The sequence below is a fragment of the Phocoena phocoena genome, chromosome 2 (assembly GCF_963924675.1).
Source record: "Phocoena phocoena chromosome 2, mPhoPho1.1, whole genome shotgun sequence".
NCBI lineage: Eukaryota > Metazoa > Chordata > Mammalia > Artiodactyla > Phocoenidae > Phocoena > Phocoena phocoena.
Genome location: NC_089220.1, coordinates 107,191,318 through 107,213,931, shown reverse-complemented (window position 1 = coordinate 107,213,931; position 22,614 = coordinate 107,191,318). Strand labels below are relative to the sequence as shown.

The 22,614-nt window shown below is 40.2% G+C and overlaps 1 protein-coding gene across 2 annotated transcripts in view; it reads right to left on the bottom strand.

Moving 5' to 3' along the window:
• Positions 1-453: 453 nt before the first annotated feature.
• TRIP4 (thyroid hormone receptor interactor 4) overlaps positions 454-22,614 on the bottom strand; it is a 68,665-nt gene continuing 46,504 nt past the window's right edge. The window contains exons 12-13 of one of the 2 annotated variants that reach the window (XM_065871964.1): positions 13,571-13,673; positions 454-756 (exon numbers count right to left, since the gene is read on the bottom strand). In XM_065871964.1, the coding sequence (XP_065728036.1) occupies positions 689-756; positions 13,571-13,673 (171 nt within the window). In that variant the 3' untranslated portion in view covers positions 454-688. The remainder of the gene's footprint in view (positions 757-13,570; positions 13,674-22,614) is intronic. The other variant, XM_065871963.1, reaches the window with a different exon arrangement.

The window sequence follows — 22,614 nt, the reverse complement described above, 5'->3', positions numbered from 1 at the left end:
AGGGCGGTTTCATGCTGCTTTACCAGGTGGCTCTATCTCATCCCAGTCTGATCCTCTTATGTCCTAATGTCTCAAACCAAAGAACAAAGTGGCAGCACCTCTTCAGGTTATCCCCCCACCCCACCCCCACCAAAATCGGCCAGCGAAGGTTACTCAGCTGAATACTATTCACTTGAAGAGATGTTGGACTAGAGCAGCAAAGTTGATTAAAAACCTCTCTGTCCAATCACACGTTTCTATTAAACACAATTCCTCAAACATCCTAATACTCTACCAGGTTATCACTTTGAAAAAAAAAAAAAAAACTTTAAAATTCAAGTGGTCCCTTAAAATACTGTTAACCTAGGTTAAGAATTTTCCTAACTAAAACAAATCCAAGCCTCAGAGAGGAAAATAATTTCCAACCTGTTCCTTTTTCTTCTGTATCATTCTGAGAAAAATGTCAAAGATCTAGAATTTTTAAAATAAGTCTTTATAAATAATGTATCCAAAGATTTTTGACCCACTACATAAAGTAAGAATCCCACTCTTTAAGAAAAATATACAGATTTTGATGAGTTTAAATTCTGAGAGGTTCAAGCCTGATGCCAAGCCTTTAGATGTCTACTGCTTCAATTCCAAAGGACCAGTGGATAGCAATTTTAGTACACAAAACTCCACTATGCTGTATAGTTCCTTTTTTCCTGGGTCAGACAGCTTTATTCTGCTTCATTAACCCCTTCTTTGCTCCTTGATGGATCTTGGAATCCAGTTTCCCTGTAAGGGAGAAAAAGAAGCCTCATTATTTATTTTTTATATTTGCAATGCAAATCTTTCATGGCCTCCCAGGTCTTCTGGTTACTGTGCTTCTGTCACATTCAATTATCTTGCTTCAGGACTCAGACACTTTCAAACTTCAGAGTTTCATTCTGTAAGAATGAGGAAGCAATGGGAACACTGTATAGGGACACACAAATGTACGTACGTACACAGACACAATGAGTATTCACCTAAAAATCTAAGAAGTTAATATTCCTAATTTTGTAGTTACTAGAAAAGAAACATTGCATTTTCCAGAGTGCCTGATGCTAAGGCAAGTTTTTAAAGAATACACACATAATGATAAAGGAAGACATTTCACACAGTGGGAAACCCATTCCTCTGACCTGTTAACTGGCTGAGCATAATGCATGTACCTCCCTCACAGTGAGAAAAGCAGTTCAACTCACTCCTTTGCTGCCTCAGACTTAATAGGGGGAGTGACCTGAAACAGTGGAGTAGAATCCACACGAATGCTTTACTGACAAAGGGCCCCTATCACCAGTTAAGAAGGGCAAAGGTCATAGGCTGTATGACTCTCCTAAGTGTTAAAGTTAGAAAACAAGCAACCTTCCTGTCCCAGGTGACCCTAATGAGAGGTACTTCACAGATGTGGTCTCCGACCTCTGACTTCTCAGATCTACCAGGATAAAGTTGGGTTCAGTGGTAGCTGCTGCCTTAGGAAATATCCATCTCATGAAGAAAAACTAACAGAGTTCCTGTCTGCCTGGCCTGAGAACAGAGCTTGCAGGTTGCTTTCTCCCACAAAAAGTCTTATTTAAGTCAACAGAGTTGCTGATGCTGGAAACAGAAATAGTTCAGTTCAGCCTTGGCACTAAATAAACAAACAAACAAAAACAAAAGCAGCTGGGTGTACTTCAGGCCTATACCCACAACCACTGCCCCTTGTATGTTGTCATTTTCATTTGTTGCAGTAATCAGGTATAAGAGAGAAAGCACTGGACACAAAGCCAGGAAACCCAGGTTCCAGTCCTCCTTTGTCTGATACCAACTAGATGAGTTGACTTGGGGCAAGTCATTAGATCTCTCTGGACTTCAATATTCTCATTTGTCCAACTAAGGTAAGAATACATGTCCGGACTACTGCACAAGGAGAGTGTGAAAAAAATTACTTCAATCTAACACGTTTCCCTGTTTTCTTAATTTTTTTCTTCTTCCTCATCTTTCCAGGGTGACATCTGCCTCTGGAATAACATTACTTCCTTCTCTGGGCTTCCTTAGAAACCATCACTAAGTGATATCCTAAATGATGTCCACAACAGTCACAATGATGTTGACTTTAATTTGGGCTTTAGAGCACAGAGTTCTCCCAGAGATTTAGGAGTTCTTTCATCCCCCAGGCTGTCTTGCTGGAAATCCAAACAAGTGCCAGCAGCCTGGCAAAGGGCCCTGTTACGAGGCAAGTTTGCCGTTGTATCCCTAAGACTACCAAATGGCAGGTGCTCAATAAATGAATTAAACAAAGAAAAGCAGACACCACAAATTTCAAAACGTTTACTTTATAGGGACTACTAAGTAACCAAAAATAGCAGATATCAGATAAACATAAAAGAGTACTCATTGTAAAGCTGGTGGTACCCAGAGGTACAAAGAAGTATTGCGTCTCATTAAGCTTTTTAGGACAAGCTAGGACACAATTTAGAATTCCATCTAGGACCACAGACTTCTAGTTCTCTGTACTGAATAAGTTAGAAGATCCAGGTTCCAGTTTTAGTCCTAAGACTACCTATCTGTATAACCTTGAGGAAATCACCTAGTTACTCTTGTCCTCAACTTTTTCAATGCTACGAGGAAACTTGGACTACACAGTACTGAAGGCCCTTTGCAGCTCTGTGATACTGTGCCCTAAAAATGAAATGTAAATTGGAATACTTTGTTTCTGAGGCAATGTGATAAAGTGAGAAGAGCAGGAAACCTAGAGGTAGAAAGACCTGAGCAAAATATAATTTCTGTAAAGCTGTTCACTCAGCTATAAAATGAAAGGAAGAAAAAATTCCTACTAACTTACAAAGTTGTTGAGAGGATTATAGCTAATGCTAAGTGTTTTTCTATATACTAAGCACTGTACCAAGTATTTTACATATACTGAATCATTTAATCAAATAATTAATTGAAATAATATAGATCAAAGGGACTTCTCTGGTGGCACAGCGGTTAAGAATCCACCTGCGGGGCTTCCCTGGTGGTGCAGTGCTTGAGAGTCCACCTGCCGATGCAGGGGACACCGGTTCGTGCCCGGGTCCGGGAAGATCCCACATGCTGCGGAGCAGCTGGGCCCGTGAGCCATGGCCGCTGAGTCTGCACGTCCAGAGCCTGTGCTCCGCAACGGGAGAGGCCCGCGTACCGAAAAAAAAAAAAAAAAAAAAAAAAGAATCCACCTGCCAATGCAGGGGACATGGGTTCGAGCCCTGGTCCAGTAAGGTCCCACATGCTGCGGAGCTACTAAACCCGTGCACCACAACTACTAAGCCTGTGCTCTAGAGCCCAAGAGCCACAACTACTAAGCCCACGTGCCACAACTACTGAGCCCGCGCACCTAGAGCCCGTGCTCCACAACAAGAGAAGCCACCACAATGAGAAGCCTGCACACCACAACGAAGAGTAGCCCCCACTCGCCGCAACTAGAGAAAGCCTGTGCGCAGCAACGAAGACCCAACGCAGACAAAAATAAATAAATAAATAAAATTTATTAAAAAATATATACATTAAAGTGCTTCATGAGTTCAAAGTTCTCTGAAAAATTAACGGTAGTCATGTTATTTATGCTAAGGCTTGGGAGTTGTGTTTCTTAGTTATGGTCTCGGTTTTACTTTTACTTTACCATATTTACCAGATAACTCTAGGCAAGACTTTTAACTATATTTATTTCAGGCTCCCCAAAGCTTTACTGGATAAGAATATCCCAAATATAATTTTCATAAAACTCCAGTCTGACTGTGAAAGCCCTCACATGAGACCAGCTCAGGTAAGATCAACCCATTAGAGCAGAGCACTCAATGGTAGGCAAATTAATCTCTGGCTTCAATGATGATGTCATAAAATGGAATACTGATGGGAGGAAGGAGATATAGAGGACGAAGGATTTCCAGGGCACTCCCAGGGATTCAGAAAGTCTTTCATCCCCTAGACTAACCTAAGAAAACCATACATGTGCCAGCAATCTGTGAGCTCCTTACAACTAAAAACTTCTTTGCATCCCTAATATCTACCATAGTGACTGCCAATAGTAGCAGCTGGTTTAGCTGGGCAATGAAGGCCAGGGACTGGGGCTCCTTGCATGAAGAAGCAGTTATTGTGGATGCCCTCTGAACTCTGAGTTCTAGTTTAGCCTGTTTTTTTAAGACTTGGGATCTGGACAGTTAACTACAGTAATATACTGTACACTCTCTTAAAAGCAGAGAGATAATGCTTAGTTTCTGTATTTCCCCAATATTTTTACATTTAGTACATACAGCATTTCAGTGTTAAACCACATCCTCAATCATGGTGCCTAAAAGAAAATCAAATGCATGTGCAGCAGATGGAGGAGAAGTTAAAAGGGAAAAAACTATTTGCCATCAATCGATATAACTCTCATAGGGATTTTCACATGCTTTGCATAAGATATAAGGCAGAATTTGCATGAGTTTATAAAGCACGTAGTTCATTTAAAGTAAAAAAATTACCTTCATCTCTTTGAGCATTCAACCTACATATCCTACTATACTTAACTTTTTTGCATTTCTTAATTTGAGCAGACACACAGCCAAGTGATTTCATATTGCACATTGTTTTCTGAATTATTTCAACTTCAAGAAGCACAATTATCCTCAGGTCAAGCAAGCTCAAGTTTACATGTCCAAAAACATAAATAAAAATATATGCCTTTAATTTAAAGCAAATATATACACGTGATACAACATGTAAATGAGTTATACTGTAGACAGTTATTTGCAAGTCAGAAGTTTGGAACTTAGAATAAATTTCCCATAGAACTAATCTATGAAAAGTGGCTAGGGGCTTCCCTGGTGGTGCAGTGGATAAGAATCTGCCTGCCAACGCAGGGGACATGGGTTCAGGCCCTGGTCTGAGAAAATTCCACATGCCGCAGAGCAACTAAGCCTGTGTGCCACAACTACTGAGCCTGCACTCTACAGCCTGTGAGCCACAACTACTGAGCCTGTGTACCACAACTACAGGAGCCCATGCTCTACAACAAGAGAAGCTACCGCAATGAGAAGCCCACGCTCTGCAACGAAGAGTAGCCCCTGCTCACCGCAACTAGAGAAAGCCCACACACAGCAACAAAGACCCAATGCAGCCAAAAATAAATAAATAAATTAATTAATTAAAAATAAAAAAAACAAAAGAAAAGTGGTCAGGTTCCTAAGCCATCCCACAAGAAAAAAATATTTAAGGCACAGAGCTGTAACTGAAGTAGAGTGTTAATGTTATTAATACCATGGAACTTAACCACTTCATGTAACAATATTCTAGAAGAAAATGTGAAGCATTCCAAATTAAGAGCCAAGTATAGGAACTCCCTTGTGGTGCAGTGGTTAAGAATCACCTGCCAATGCAGGGGACACGGGTGTGATCCCTGGTCTGGGAAGATCCCACATGTCGCGGAGCAACTGAGCCTGTGCACCACAACTACTGAGCCTGTGCTCTAAAGCCCATGAGCCACAACTACTGAGCCCACGTGCTGCAACTACTGAAGCCGGTACGCCTAGAGCCTGTGCTCCGCAACAAGAGAAGCCACCGCAATGAGAAACCTGCACACCGCAACAAAGACTAGTCCCCACTTGCTCCAAGTAGAGAAAGCCTGCGTGCAGCAACGGAGACCCAACACAGCCCTAAATAAATAAATTTATTTAAAAAAAAAAAAGAGCCAAGTATGTATTTTCCCCTATGGAAGTGGGATTAAAGAATTTTCCAACTGTAAACTACTGGAGGTGGTCCCTATGGCTTAAGGGAAGGAAGTTCTGGCAGAGTGTAAGGTTTTTAAAGACAGTAAGGATGAATAAAGGACAAAGGAATGAAGAGTTACAGGGAATAGAAACTTCACACCAGACTAAATCCTCAGGTAGGCTGGCTCCCTCTCAATATAAGTTTTTTTCTGAGACACAGAGATCGGTCAACCTATTCTTTCTCCATTGCCCCCAACCCCCCCCACCACCAACCCTAACCTTACCTATTGTTTCTGACCCATGTTTCACCTTGTCTGGTCTACTGTGGAAGAAGCTGCAGTCTCACAATTTCTCTCCAGCCCTGCTGTCCCTAAAACAAGCACACAGCCCATTTTCGCTTTTTAAAGCTTTTAACCAACAGAAGGAACGGGGAAACGCTTTCTCTTAAGACCATCACCCTCCCCGCCTCCTATTAAACCTTGTGGAGAAAAATGAAGGTCATATGTGTGCTGCAGGTGGGTCTCTGGGAGGAGAAAGTACTGAAGTAAAACGTTTCAGAGAAATATATAAACTCTGTTTACACAAAACATTTTCTCACAGGAGTTTAAGCAGCAGATGAAAACCAAGATAGAAAGGAAGCTATGAAAAGGTAACTGGGACTAAAGATCAAGTAGCAGTGGGTCTGGGAGAGAAGACTGACCACGTTTTCCTCCTACCACCAGTGTTGCCATCAGTGCCCATAGTAAGGTAAGAATGGACTAGAGTAGGAAGGGGTAAAATTTCTCAACCTAAAACGGAGAGAAAAGGGGAGATTTAAATCCTAAATAGTGAAGAAGAAGGAAAAAGAACTTCCAGGGCCACTTGGCTAACAGGTGGGGTAAAGAATGAAGTAAATTGTGTAAGTGAAGGGCAATTTATGTTCAGATTTTCTGACTTGCAGGAATCTCAGGAATATGTTTCACAAATCATGAGCGTTGCCTGAATTTTGCAGTGAATATACATGAATCTAAATTCATACTCCAAGCATTCCATTTTGTGATCAAAAGCAGTATTATCCACACTGCAGTCAGCTAATCAACAGCATTAGTATCACTTGGGAGAAGGGCACAGGAACCTGTGTTTTAACAGCTCTCTAGGTGACTTTTATTTACATTACAGTCTGAGAAGTACTTCTTTACAGAACAGATTTATATAAAATAGTTGGTCCACGACGAACAAGGTGACATAGTATTGAGCACAGCCGACAACAATGCATGCCTCAGAAGCATCCAGTTCACACAATGGGAAAGCAATGTCACAGAGTCATGAAATAGTAACTGACATGAGCAAATGGGAGAGTTGCTGATGCTGTTTTTTTTTTTAAACATCTTTATTGGAGTATAATTGCTTTACAATGGTGTGTTAGTTTCTGCTTTATAACAAACTGAATCAGTTATACATATACATATGTCCCCATATCTCCTCCCTTTTGCATCTCCCTCCCACCCTCCCTATCCCACCCCTCTAAGTGGTCATAATCCACATAGCTGATCTCCCTGTGCTATGTGGCTACTTCCCACTAGCTACCTGTTTTACGTTTCGTAGTGTATATATGTCCATGCCACTCTCTTGCTTTGTCACAGCTTACCCTTCCCACTCCCCATATCCTCAAGTCCATGCTCTAGTAGGTCTGTGTCTTTATTCCCATCTTACCCCTAGGTTCTTCATGACCTTTTTTTTTTTCTTACATTCCATATATATGTGTTAGCATACGGTATTTGTTTTTCTCTTTCTGACTTACTTCACTCTGTATGACAGACTCTAGGTCCATCCACCTAACTACAAATAACTCAATTTCGTTTCTTTTTATGGCTGAGTAATATTCCATTGTATATATGTGCCACATCTTCTTTATCCATTCATCTGTTGATGTACACTTAGGTTGCTTCCATGTCCTGGCTATTGTAAATAGAGCTGGAATGAACATTTTGGTACATGACTCTTTTTGAATTATGGTTTTCTCAGGGTATATGCCCAGTAGTGGGATTGCTGGATTGTATGGTAGTTCTATTTTTAGTTTTTTAAGGAACCTCCATAATTTGTTAAGATGGTGTATCACATTGATTGATTTGCATATATTGAAGAATCCTTGCATTCCCAGGATAAACCCCACTTGATCATGGTGTATGATCCTTTTAATGTGCTGTTGGATTCTGTTTGCTAGTATTTTGTTGAGGATTTTTGCATCTATGTTCATCAGTGATATTGGCCTGTAGTTTTCTTTGTGACATCTTTGTCTGGTTTTCCTATCAGGGTGATGGTGGCCTCGTAGAATGAGTTTGGGAGTGTTCCTCCCTCTGCTATATTTTGGAAGAGTTTGAGAAGCATAGGTGTTAGCTCTTCTCTAAATGATTGATAGAATTCGCCTGTGAAGCCATCTGGTCCTGGGCTTTTGTTTGTTGGAAGATTTTTAATCACAGTTTCAGTTTCAGTGCTTGTGACTGGCCTGTTCATATTTTCTATTTCTTCCTGGTTCAGTCTCGGAAGGTTGTGCATTTCTAAGAATTCGTCCATTTTTTCCAGGTTGTCCATTTTATTGGCATAGAGTTGCTTGTAGTAATCTCTCATAATCCTTTGTATTTCTGCAGTGTCTGTTGTTACTTCTCCTTTTTCATTTCTAATTCTATTGATTTGAGTCTTCTCCCTTTTTTTCTTGATGAGTCTGGCTAAAGGTTTATCAATTTTGTTTATCTTCTCAAAGAACCGGTTTTTAGTTTTACTGATCTTTGCTATCGTTTCCTTCATTTCTTTTTCATTTATTTCTGATCTGATCTTTATGATTTCTTTCCTTCAGCTAACTTTGGGGTTTTTTATTCTTCTTTCTCTAATTGCTTTAGGTGTAAGGTTAGGTTGTTTATCTGAGATATTTCTTGTTTCTTAAGGTAGCATTGTATTGCTATAAACTTCCCTCTTAGAACTGCTTTTGCTGCATCCCACAGGTTTTGGGTCATTGTGTTTTCATTGTCATTTGTTTCTAGATATTTTTTGATATCCTCTTTGATTTCTTCAGCGATCTCTTGGTTATTAAATAGTGTATTGTTTAGCCTCCATGTGTTTGTATTTTTTACAGTTTTTTTCCTGTAACTAATATCTAGTCTCATAACGTCGTGGTCAAAAAGATATTTCATATGATTTCAATTTTCTTAAATTTACCAAGGCTTGATTTGTGACCCAAGATATGATCTGTCCTGGAGAATGTTCCATGAGCACTTGAGAAGAATGTGTATTATGTTGTTTCTGGATGGAATGTCCTATAAATATCAATTAAGTCCATCTCGTTTAATGTATCATTTAAAGCTTGTGTTTCCTTATTTATTTTCATTTTGGAAGATCTGTCCACTCGTGAAAGTGGGGTGTCAAAGTCCCCTACTATGATTGTGTTACTGTCAATTTCCACTTTTATGGCTGTTAGTATTTGCCTTATGTACTGAGGTGCTCCTATGTTGGGCACATAAATATTTACAATTGTTGTATCTTCTTCTTGGATTGACCCCTTGTTCATTATGTAGTGTCCTTCTTTGTCTCTTCTAATAGTCTTTGTTTTAAAGTCTATTTTGTCTGATATGAGAATTGTTACTCCAGCTTTCTTTTGATTTCCATTTGCATGGAATATCTTTTTCCATCCCCTCACTTTCAGTCTGTATGTGTCCCTAGGTCTGAAGTGGGTCTCTTGTAGACAGCATATATACAGGTCTTGTTTTTGGATCCATTCAGCCAGTCTATGTCTTTTGGTTGGAGCATTTAATCCATTTACATTTAAGGTAATCATTGATATGTATGTTCCTATTCCCATTTTCTTCATTGTTTTGGGTTTGTTATTGTACGTCTTTTCCTTCTCTTGTGTGTCCTGACTAGAGAAGTTATTTTAGCATTTGTTGTAAAGCTGGTTTGGTGGTGCTGAATTCTCTTAGCTTTTGCTTGTCTGTAAAGGTTTTAATTTCTCCATCAAATCTGAATGAGATCCTTGCTGGGCAGAATAAGCTTAGTTGTAGGCTTTTCTCCTTCATCACTTTAAATATGTCCTGCCACTCCCTTCTGGCTTGCAGAGTTTCTGCTGAAAGATCAGCTGTTAACCTTATGGGGGTGCCCTTGTATGTTATTTGTTGTTCTTCCCTTGCTAATTTTAATATTTTTCTTTGTATTTAATTTTTGAGTTTGATTAATATGTGTCTTGGCATGTTTCTCTTTGGATTTATCCTGTATGGGACTCTGTGCTTCCTGGACTTGATTAACTATTTCCTTTCCCATATTAGGGAAATTTTCAACTATAATCCCTTCAAATATTTTCTTAGTCCCTTTCTTTTTCTCTTCTTCTTCTGGGACCCCTATACTTTGAATGTTGGTGCGTTTAATGTTGTCCCAGAGGTCTCTGAGACTGTCCTCAGTTCTTTTCATTCTTTTTCCTTTATTCTGCTCTGCAGTAGTTATTTCCACTATTTTATCTTCCAGGTCACTTATCCATTCTTCTGCCTCAGTTATTCTGCTATCGATTCCTTCGGGAGAATTTTAAATTTCATTTATTGTGTTGTTCATCACTGTTTGTTTGCTCTTTAGTTCTTCTAGGTCCTTGTTAAACGTTTCTTGTATTTTCTCCATTCTGTTTCCAAGATTTTGGATCATCTTTACTATCATTATTCTGAATTCTTTTTCAGGTAGACTGCCTATTTCCTCTTCATTTGTTAGGTCTGGTGGGTTTTTGCCTTGCTCCTTCATCTGCTGTGTTTCTCTGTCTTCTCATTTTGCTTAACTTACTGTGTTTGGGGTCTCCTTTTCACAGGCTACAGGTTCGTAGCTCCTGTTGTTTTTGGTGTCTGTCCCCAGTGGCTAAGGTTCGTTCAGTGGGTTGTGTAGGCTTCCTGGTGGAAGGGACTAGTGCCTGTGTTCTGGTGGATGAGGCTGTATCTTGTCTTTCTGGTGGGCAGGTCCATGTCTGGTGGTGTGTTTTGGGGTGTCTGTGGCCTTATTATGATTTTAGGCAGCCTCTCTGCTAATGGATGGGGTTGTGTTCCTGTCTTGCTAGTTTTTTGGAATAGGGTGTCCAGCACTGTAGCTTGCTGGTCGTTGACTGGAGCTGGGTCTTGGCATTGAGATGGAAATCTCGGGGAGATTTTCGCCGTTTGATATTATTACGTGGAGCTGGGAGGTCTCTTGTGGACCAGTGTCCTGAACTTGGCTCTCCCACCTCAGAGGCACAGCCCTGATGCCTGGCTGGAGCACCAAGAGCCTGTCATCCACACGGCTCAGAATAAAAGGGAGAAAAAAAGAAAGAAAGAAAGAGAGCAACCAAACCAAAAAACAAATCCACCAATGATAACAAGTGCTAAAAACTATACTAAAAAAAACCCAAAAAACGGACATACAGAACCCTAGGACAAATGGTAAAAGCAAAGCTATACAGACAAAAACACACACAGAAGCATACACATACACACTCACAAAAAGAGAAAAAGAGAAAAAAATATATATATCGTTGCTCCCAAAGTCGACCTCCTCAATTTGGGGTGATTCGTTGTCTATTCATGTATTCCACAGATGCAGGGTACATCAAGTTGATTGTGGAGATTTGATCTGCTGCTCCTGAAGCTGCTGGGAGAAATTTCCCTTTCTCTTCTTTGTTCGCACAGCTCCTGGGGTTCAGCTTTGGATGTGGACCTGCCTCTGCATGTAGGTCGCCTGAGGGCGTCTGTTCTTCACTCAGACAGGACGGGGTTAAAGGAGCAGCTGATTCGGGGGCTCTGGCTCACTCAGGCCTGGGGGGAGGGAGGGGTACGGAATGCCGGGTGAGTCTGCAGCGGCAGAGGCCGGCGGGACGTTGCACCAGCACCAGCGTGAGGTGTGCCGTTCTCCCGGGGAAGTTGTCCCTGGATCACGGGACCCTGGCAGTGGCGGGCTGCACAGGCTTCTGAGAGGGGAGGTGTGGATAGTGACCTGTGCTTGCAGACAGGCTTCTTGGTGCTGCAGCAGCAGCCTTAGCGTCTCATGCCCGTCTCCGGGGTCTTGCGCCCGTCTCTGGAGCTCCTTTAAGCAGCGCTCTTAATCCCCTCTCATCGCGCACCAGGAAACAAAGAGGCAAGGAAAAGTCTCTTGTTTCTTCAGCAGCTCCAGACTTTTTCCCGGAGTCCCTCCCGACTAGCCGCGGTGCACTAGGCCCCTTCAAGCTGTTTTCACACATCCAACCCCAGTCCTCGCCCTGGGATCTGACCTCCAAAGCCCGAGCCTCAGCTCCCAGCCCCACCCGTCCCGGCGGGTGAGCAGACAAGCCTCTCGGGCTGGTGAGTGCTGGTCGGCACCGATCCTCTGTGTGGGAATCTCTCTGCTTTGCCTGCGGCACCCCTGTTGCTGCGCTCTTCTCCGTGGCTCTGAAGTTACCCGCTTCCGCCACCCACAGTCTCTGCCCGCGAAGGGGCTTCCTAGTGTGTGGAAATCTTTCCTCCTTCACAGCTCCCTCCCACTGGTGCAGGTCTCGTCCCTATTCTTTTGTCTCTGTTTTTTCTTTTTTCTTTTGCCCTACCCAGGTACGTGGGGGAGTTTCTTGCCTTTTGGTAGGTCTGAGGTCTTCTGCCAGCATTCAGTGGGTGTTCCGTAGGAGTTGTTCCACGTGTAGGTGTATTTCTGATGTATTTGTGGGGAGGTGATCTCCACGTTTTACTCTTCCGCCATCTTGAAGCTCCTCCGCTGATGTTGTTTTTAAAATGAAGTTAGGGACTGCCCTGGTGGCGCACTGGTTAAGAATCTTCCCGCCAATGTAGGGGACACAGGTTCAATCCCTGGTCCGGGAAGATCTCATATGCCGCGGAGCAACTAAGCCCATGCGCCACAGCTACTGAGCCTGCGCTCTAGAGCCCACGAGCCATGACTACTGAAGCCCACGCGCCTACAGCCCATGCTCTACAACAGGAGAAGCCACCGCAATGAGAAGCCTGTGCACTGCAACAAAAAGTAGCCACCGCTGGCTACAACTAGAGAAAGCCCGCGCACAGCAATGAAGACCCAGCACAGCCCAAAATAAATAAATTTATTTTTTTAAAAAATGGGATGTTAGGCAAAGAGGACACCACTATATGTTTCTTGAGATTCCTTGGAAATAAAAGATGCTGCTGTAGCACTAGACAGAGAAAGAGGAGTTGGGAGTTGAAGAAGAGCTGGAAGTTGAAAGAATCAAGTCACAAGCACTCCTAAGAAGTGAATATGCAGAGGGTACTATACTCACAAACACATAAAAGCAAACATTACAGAAAAGAAAACCATCAGGAGATTTCAAAAAGAAGATGAAAAGCAAGAGGGCTAGAGCAGAGCTCTAGGAAGCAGTAATCAAGGGAATAGTGGGAAGTGGTACCTCCAAAATAGACATTCAAAAATTGACACTTAAAAAGTTAAGTCTTATTCTCAGATTGAATACTGAGGAACAATGGATAAATGACAATGTTGCCACTGGCACTGGCTTAATACTTCCTTTAATAAGAACAGTACAGTGGGGCAAACGTACTCTTGGCTGACAAGTAGGATTTTAAAGGTAATGGGGTCCTAAATGGAAGTTTAGAGTGATTCACTCATATACCAATAATTGTGGATTGAGATATATTTTGGAAAGGCTACACTGTAGTTAACATTAACGTTATTGATAAATAGAATTTTTTTTATTGAAGTATAGTTGATTAACAATGTTGTGTTAGTTTCAGGTATATGATAAGTAGAATTTTACTAATCCTCCAAATATTTGAGATGACATAGAACAGGGTAAAAAGAGAAAAAAAATTTTAAGTTAAACAAGTGAGATTCAAGACAAAAAGAAAAAAATTAGATCATCAAAGCTTGTGACTTACAGATTTTTGGACTTCCTTTAATAGGAAACTTCACAATCATTTCCTGGGGATTTGTGCAGATGAAAACAAATGGAGAATCAGATTCTTGACTCATGTCTGGATACTGTGAAATATAAAAATAAAAAGTTCAGGCTAGTTGGAACAAATTTTGAATTTCAAAGAGATCAAAGGATGTCCCAGAATCCACCTCAACATTCTGATAATAGTACTCTCCATTACGCAGTCAGGTAAAGAGGATTATGCTCAGTAAGCAAGAACAAACCTTCAACTTTCCCCAGGCTTTAGCACAGTATTCTTATACAGTCTTTTGCCCACCATCTGTGACTTCCTATAATGGAAACAACTTCTTCAAAACAGATGCCTAACATCTTCCCAGAGAATCAAAACTGACTAGTCTTTCAATATAAGTGACTGTGAGTTGGGAGATTCAGAGGTCTCCTTCAGGAACATCAGGCACCCCCAGGTTCAGCTCAAGTGAAACAGTGGAAGATTTAAGAAAAATAGAACATTTGTGGAAATTCTGCCAGAAACAATCAACAGAGCCCTTCTCTCACTAAAGGGAAGGAAGATGATTCATTCTGAAAGGTATGAACATGCCAAAGTTGTTTTGCTGGATGCATTCCAGACTCACTTAGGGTGAAAAGGTAATGGTAGAGCAATTCTGAAAATAATTTAGAAGGCTTCTTTGGATCTCATATCACAAAACAAATCTGTGTGAATACTTAGGACTTTTACTCCTTCTGCAAAGACAGACACAGAACGTAGAGTAAGACTATCTGGCCACATAATCACAACTTAAGGAACAACTGGGGTTGGCAGTAAGTGCTCTCTAGCAATGCCCAACTGACCAGGTACTTCATTATTTCCTATCTTGGGATGTCCTGTGTTTAGCATGTTGGATAAATACGACTCAAAAGCTGACTATGGCTGTGGGTCAGACTTCATCATCGGAGGAGTCTTTCTCCTAGTAATTAAAAAGTATGAAATTATTTTCCACTCTTATTCACCTGCTAAGATGTGTCCTTTAAGATATAAAAGGCTTTAAAGTAAAAATGGACGCTTCAGTAAAATAAATAAGAAAATTCAAATGTCTCTGTAACTAGTGGAAGCATAAACAGGCAACTTCTTTACTGACTACTCTGTCCCAAAGCTGTGAAGAAACAGAAGGGATTTACAGTGGCTTTTAGTCCTGCCTACATACCATGGGTTTCTGTGTGGGACAGGTGTGGCATGTACTTTGACAAAACATAGCTTAATATCAAGTATCAGCCACATTTATATTCACAGGCACTCACAATTATATTCACATGAACATTCAAAATGCTCATGGTAGAAAATAAAGACTAAAGATGGAAGGAGAAACTTTCTTCTTTCCTTATCCTTTGGATCTTTAGAATGCAAAGAAAAGCAGGGTCAGCTGTTACTGTTGAGGTGCTTTGGGACAAATAAAACCTAATTCTCCAGAGGCCAGAACAGCAACAGTCACCATTCACATCACTTCAATTTTCCTGCTCTCTCTTCTCTGTGTCTTAGAGAGTGTCAAGGCAGAGGACAAACCTGCCAGGACTTCACAGCTCCGCTTTTCCAAAACTACAAGCCATTTCACTCCTCTTTCTTCCACATCAATAAATGTTCTCTCTCTACTGGATCAATCCCATTAACAAACATACTTTCTATAATGTCTGCCATAAAACAAAAACTCCCCAGATCCCACATTCTCCTCCAGCTGCTGCTCCGTTTCTCAGATTCCTTTCAAAACAAAATGCATTAAAAGATTATCTATACACTCTCCCTCAAATTTGTCTCCTTCTATTTGTTCTTGAATTCACTATAGAGAGGCTTTCACTCCCATCACTCCACCAAAACTGTTCTTGTAAAGGTTATCGTTCACTTCCATGCTGCCAAATCAAACGATCAATTCTCAGTTCTCATCTTAATTGATTTATGTAGAACTTGACAGAATTCTTCTCTCCCTCCTTCTTGAACACATTCCTCACTTTGCTTCCAGGATACAATTCTCCTTCTGGTGTTGCTTCTTCACTGACTGCTCCTCATTTCCCCATCGTTTAAATGCTGGAGTACTTCAAGAGTCAAACCTCAGACCTCATCTCTCTCTACATTCACAACCTTGGCTATTTCCTCCAGTCTCAAAGTTAAAAAATAAGGTCCTGAATTTGTAACTAGGAGAGGTGATGGATGTTAACTAAACTTATTGTGGTAATCATTTTGCAATATATAGATCATATATCAAATCTTCATGTTGTACAACCTTAAACTAACACAATGTTATACGCAATTATATCACAATAAAACAGGAAAAAAATAAGGTCCTGTAGATATAAATCAATACCACAATGAGATACCACTTTACTCTCACTAGGATGACTTATTATAAAACAGAATGAAAATAAAAAACAGGAAAAATAACAAGCATGGGTAAGGATGTGAAGAAACTGGAACGCTCATGCATTGCTGGTGTGAACGTAAAACGGTGCAGTTGCTGTGAAAAACAGTTCGGTGGTTCTTTTAATAGTTAACCATAGAATGACCGTATGATCCAGCAATTCTACTTCTAGGTATATACTCAAAAGAACTGAAAATAGGGATTCAGATATTTGTACACCAATGTTCACTGCAGCATTATTCACAATAGCCAGTGGTTTCCACAATCCAAATGTCTAATGATAGATAAATGGATAAACAAAATATGGCATATACATACAATGGAATATTATTAAGCCTTAAAAAGGAATGAAATTCTGATACATGCTGCAACATGAATGAACCTAGAAAAATTATGCTAAGTGAAATAAACCATACACAAAAGGACAAACATTATATGAGTCTACTTATGTGAGATGCTTAGAATAGACAAATTCGGGAATTCCCTGGTGGTCCAGTGGTTAGGACTTGGTGCTTTCACTGCCAGGGCTGGTGTTCAATCCCTGGTCAGGGAACTAAGATCTCACAAGCAAAAAAAGATAAATTCATACAGAAAGAAAGTATAATAGAGGTTACTAGGGGCTGGGGGAAGGAGGAAAGAGGTGTTAATCTTCACTGAGTACAAAGTTTCTGTTTGAGATGATGAAAACTTCTGGAGATGGACGGTTGCACAACACCGTGAATGTACTTAATACTCCTGAATTGTGCAGTTAAAAATAGTTTAAACAGTAAGTTTATGTTATGTATATTTACCACAATAAAAATAAAATAAAATAAGAAATCAAGGTCCTGGATTTCCTTTCCAAAGCTGCCCCTCTCTTATTCATACCCCTTTAAAACAAATAGCTATTCCATCTTTCTAGTTGTTCAGGCCAAAAACCCCACAACCAACCCGCTGGGAAATTCTGTTAACTCTACCTTCGAAAGATACCCAATAGCTCACCACTTCTTAAGACCTCCTTTGCTACTTCCCTGGTTCAGGCCATCATAATGTCTCCCTGGATTACCACAATAACTTCCTGATTGGTTTCTCTGTTTCTGCCCTTTAACCTCCCTCTTGCCTATTCTCAACACAGCAGGCTGAGCTATTTTTAAAAAATATATCAGATCATTTCACTCCCCTGTTTAAAACTCTCCAATGGCTTTTCATCAGTCAGAATAAAAGAGTAAGTCCTCACTATGACCTACAGGTCCCTAGACAATCTGGCCCCCACTTCTTCTCTGCCTTCTCCTACTACTCTCCCCACTTTCCACTCCAGCCACACAGGCTTCCTTGTTCCTGCCTCTGGATGTTTGTACTTGCTTACCTCTCTTCCTGGGATGCTTTCCCTGCTAGGTATCTACATGGTTTCCTCTCTCTTTCTTCAGGACTTTGTTTATATGTCAACTTTGTAGTGGGTCTTCTGGCACTCTTAACCCCCATCTCCTACCTTATTTTTTTTTTTCTACAGCACTTACCATCATCTGATACTATGTAATTCACTTACTTAAATTTTTAAATTTGGACTTTCCTTACTAGGATAAAAGCTCCACAAAGGGAGGGATCTTTTGTCTGTTTTGTTTACTCCTCAGCACCTAGAATCATGCCTGGCACATAGTAGGCAATCAATAAATATTTGTTGGATGAAAGAACAAAAAAAGTTACCAACTTGTGCTTTTAAGTTATCTTAACCATTCTAAATATGCACATGCTGGGAACTGGACACACTTAGGACTAAACTCTAGATAAAAGCAGGTGCTACTCTGTAACCTGTTATCCCTCAAGCTAAATTAGAACTTTTGTGTCTTGGCAAATGGCCAGTAAGGCCCTATGTTTAATGAAAACTACTCTGACATATATTAACAGAGTAAGAAAATGTCAAATAATGGGGAAAATGATGGATAAATGAAATTATAGAACAAGAGGTTCCTTGGACCCATTCATGCCTTACAATAGAGATAAAAACTAAAATTAACTTTCCCAGCTGAATCTAAATCCAAGTTTCATGTGAATATTCCTTTTCCCAAGGTCTATCACTAAATTTCACGGGGCTTACAAGAAACAGAGCTGAAGTGCAAAGAAGCCTACAGGAATAAAGAAAAGTAAGAAAAAAAAAAGAAAAAAAGAAAAGAAAAGTAAGGCCTATGTGTTGGGAGAAGGGATTCTTTTTCACAGTAAAATGCATTAAAGCAAAGTCAGCTTGGCAGAGCCTCAATACCTGCAAAAAAGTATAATCTCTGCAACTGGGTCTTAGACATGACAGACCACATTAAACACCAACAAGACTTACAAGAAAGGGATTTTTGGTTTGAAAGTCAAAAGACTAAAATGCAGCTGACTCAAAGAAAGAGTAAATTAAGAAAAAGGAGGTTCATATTTGTGAAGAACGTGAATAAACTCTCGATGTCATATCCAATTTAGAGAGGATGCTAGACTAAGGGTCACGGAGATGGCACAATAGATAGGATAGGGAATGTGGGTTATAAGCCCAAGCAACTCACAGCAACCATTTACATTCAGTAACAGACTCCTCAGGACGCTGCTGTTCTTGTCTTCAATAACATGACTCCTATCACCTGGTTTCCAGCCTGATGATTGCGGGAGGTGGGCCTACTCTTCTTTCATGCCTCATAAGTTTCATAGCTGTCTAACACAACAGATAATTAACTACTAAACAGCCATTTTCTTCTCCAATCCAGAGGGAAATTGTTCACCAGTCAACTAGAAAACATTTTTCTTGCCATTTTCATAAGAGAGAAAAAAAGTTTAGTGGTTTTTGGCAACCACTATTGACTCAGAGCCAAGTAAGCATTTTCACCAACTCCACCAGCCTCCATTTAATCCTCGTACTGAAATGATCAGAAAGTCCCAAATGATGTCACTCTTCCCAAAAAATCCCCAGGTGACCTATATGTAAATCTTACACCTGTCTCCAGAGGACTAACAGCTAAAGCAAACATTTAAGAAGAAACTCATTGACAAAGAACATATATTTGCTGTAGGTTTTCTTGGTCTGAACTTTGAGGAACTAGACAGGACATGAAATCAGGCTCTGAAATCTAGTTAGCTGAAAACCAACTCCAAGAAGATTGAGGTGATAATACTCAGAAAGAGAGAAGGAAATGAGTCTGATAAAAAGGCCACAAGCACAACAGATCCAAAGAAGCATATCCTGAAAACAACTGCGTTCTCTGATAAATAGTTCTCATTAAAAAAAAAATAGTTCTCATTTTCCTTCAAAGCAATTCAAGGTGTTCACAGGATAACTAATACCTTGGCCCCACTATACTGGAGGATAAGATTTTTTTCACATCAGAGTTAACATATTGATCATGATACTTTGATGAGATGACTACTGCATATTTGACTGGAGTTGGATAAAGATCATGCCAACTGGCCCTAAGTGGGATAGCTGAACTCACGTACCAGTACCCAGTGCAAATCATGTACCTAGCAGCAAACATAGAGTGTTCCAGCTCAATGCTACAGAGACCATCCATATTTGCTCCAGGTAAGAGGAATAAGGGATAAGCAAGATGCAGCTTTTGGGTCTTCCAGACACTTGTGGAAGATGATCTGGTTGAAGCCACACAGCATTGGTATCTTGGTCCCAGTGTGACTTTCTGTGCTCTTGGGAATGCTATCTATACTGAAACCTCCACACACAAAAGAACCCAAGAACTTATATTTTCTCTAAAATTAACCTCATAGATTTTCTGCCCTGATTCTTCAAGACCTAAATGGGAATCACCCATTCATGACAATTATTTTTGTGTTTTTTTGTTGTTGTTTTTTCATGACAATTTTTTTGGTCTTAATTTGTATATAGCAGGCTTTCACTCCAACTTAAACTAGTGAGAACCAAAAGAAAATTGCTCTTAATTAAAGATACTACATTGTAAGATCCTTAACCATTCAAATCTACCCCAATATCTCAGAATGCTAAGACTCCTCTTGTGTTAAGGGCTCTGCCAATTTTAGATTTTTATCTCCCAATGGCTCGTCTGACTCAACTGAGAACAACTACTGAGGGAGAGCTCAGCTAATCCTTTGACATGAGTTAACATATCAAGGTAAGATCATTATCAAGTAATATAGTGTTATTAACAGCAACAATACCTCTTTATCAAGTAACATGTCTTTTAGAACAAAACAGATTAAAATATTTTAAAAAGTCCAACTGAAAAATCATAGAAAAACTGATTTTTGTATGGCAATCACATACTACAGAACATCTCTCCTTTACTGCTACAATACAGGCTTCCTTTGCCACACAGCTCCTTTATTTTAAAAAGTCATTTTCCTTAAAAGAAAATACTCTTCTTATGTATACCCCATCTAGACTAATGGTACTACCATTTACCCCCTCACCGCAGCCAGAAACCAAAGTTTATCTTAGACTTCTTTCTGTCACCCTTCATATCCAATCAAATCACCAAGTCCTACAGACTTTATGTCCTAAACATTTCAAACCTCTGTTCCTTTCTTTCCAACTCAACTGCCAGAGCATTGTTGCTGGCCTCCATCATGCCTCCACCTGGAAAATCATGATAATTTCCTAACTCATCTACTTGTTTTCAGGCTTGCCTCATCCAGTCCATCTTTCCTGCTGCTGCCAGAACAATCTTTCTAAAATGTACATCTTATTATCTTATTACATCACTTACATGGTTGCCTTCAGAATACAAGTCAAATTATTTCACATAGCATTTAAGGCTTTTCATATATCAACCAGTGCCTGCCCCTCAATTTATTGTCACCACCGTTAAGTGAACACCTACTATGTGCCAAGCTATATGCTAGGACACTGGAGACAACAAGGTGAGCTGACATAGATGGTGACCTAAAGGAACTATATGTGAACATATAATTACCAAAAAAAAAAAAAAAAGGTTAAAAATGTAAATAGAAATATGAACACAGTAGCCCAGAGAAGGAAGTAATTAATCCTGTCAGGGAGGAAATGGTTTGAGGTCAGAGAAGACTCTACAGGAGACAGGGACACCTGAGCTCTTTCAAAGAATGAATAGAATTCTCATGGGGGACAAAAGCATGGAGACATAGGAAGGTATATTGAGGAAGATATAAATTCTGCTTTCTTCAGGGATTGCCTTTTTTTTTGAAGGTTTCTTCACTCTCCCCACCCTGCCTCCAGCCAAGCTGAGTTAGAAGTGAGATCCCTTCCTTTATGCATTCCTTTGGTCATATGATAATTATCACGGTTGGGTTTTCTTGTCTCAGTCTCTTCTAGAAGACTTAAAAAGTTCAAGAGGGGATGGAATATCTTGTTAAAACTCCAGATCCTTAATCTTTAGCACAGTGCCTGACACATGACAGATGGTCAATAAATACTTGCTGAATGTGTGATTATATAATATTCCGAGTAATAACATCTTAAATTAGGAGATAATTTGCCCCCTGGTTCATAAAGTACACTGGATAACAAACTAAGAAGCCGGTTAACAGATTGCAAAAAGATAGCAAGGTTGTAACGCTACAGCAGATTCCTTCTAGATCAAGCAGACTGCTTTCTCTCTAAGCCTGGGTTTACTTATAGGTAAAATGAAGGTGTCACATTAAGTGACTGAATCTACCTACATAAAACCTTGCATCTGTCCCCCACCCCTTGTCTCATTCCACTGCCATTTCCTAGAACAGATTTTAAAAATATATCCAACCTGGATGACAAGTGTCTCCTCACTAGACTTCCCACCTTCAGTCTCTTCACCGCAATCCATCTTCCACATTGCTGCCAGATTCATTTTCTGGCTCCGATGACCTTCAAAACACCCCTCCCTGATCCCACAACGGACTAGAGAAAAAAGTCTTACCTCTGTAGCCTATCACTCAAAGCTATCTACCATCTGACCACAACATACCTTTCCATTCAACAAAGTGGTTTGCTATTATTCTCCATACAGGCCCATGACTTTCCACCTCACATTACTCCCTCTCCCTTAGAATATGCTTTCCTACCATGGAAGTAGGAAGACTTGAACAGCAACCCCAATTCTACCATTTACTGACTGACAGTACACAAGTTATCTTAACTCTGAGTCTTAAGTTCTCTCATCTCTAAAAGAGAAGTAAAGATACCTTGCTTGGTATCAAGTTGTTGTGAGGATTAGAAAATAACATACATAATAGGTCTGGCACATAATAACTGATCAAAAAGTGATAGATTTTATCATTAATATGCTTCAAGGCTAATTCAAAAGCCACATTCCTAAGATGTTCAACATTGCTAATTGTTAGAGAAATGCAAATCACACCTACAACAAACTACCACCTCACACCAGTCAGAATGGCCATCATTAAAAAGTCTACAAAGAACAAATGCTGGAGAGGGTATGGAGAAAAAGGAACCCTCCTACACTGTTGGTGGGAATTTAAGTTGATGCAGACACTATTCAAAACAGTATAAGGTTCCTCAGAAAACTAAAAACAGAATTACCATATGATTCAGCAATCCCACTCCTGGGCACATGCCTGGACAAAACCATAATTTAAAAAGATACATGCACTCCTATGTTCATAGAAGCACTATTTACAATACCCAAGACGTGGAAACAACCTAAATGTCCATTGACAGATGAGTGGATAAAGAAGATGTGGTACATAC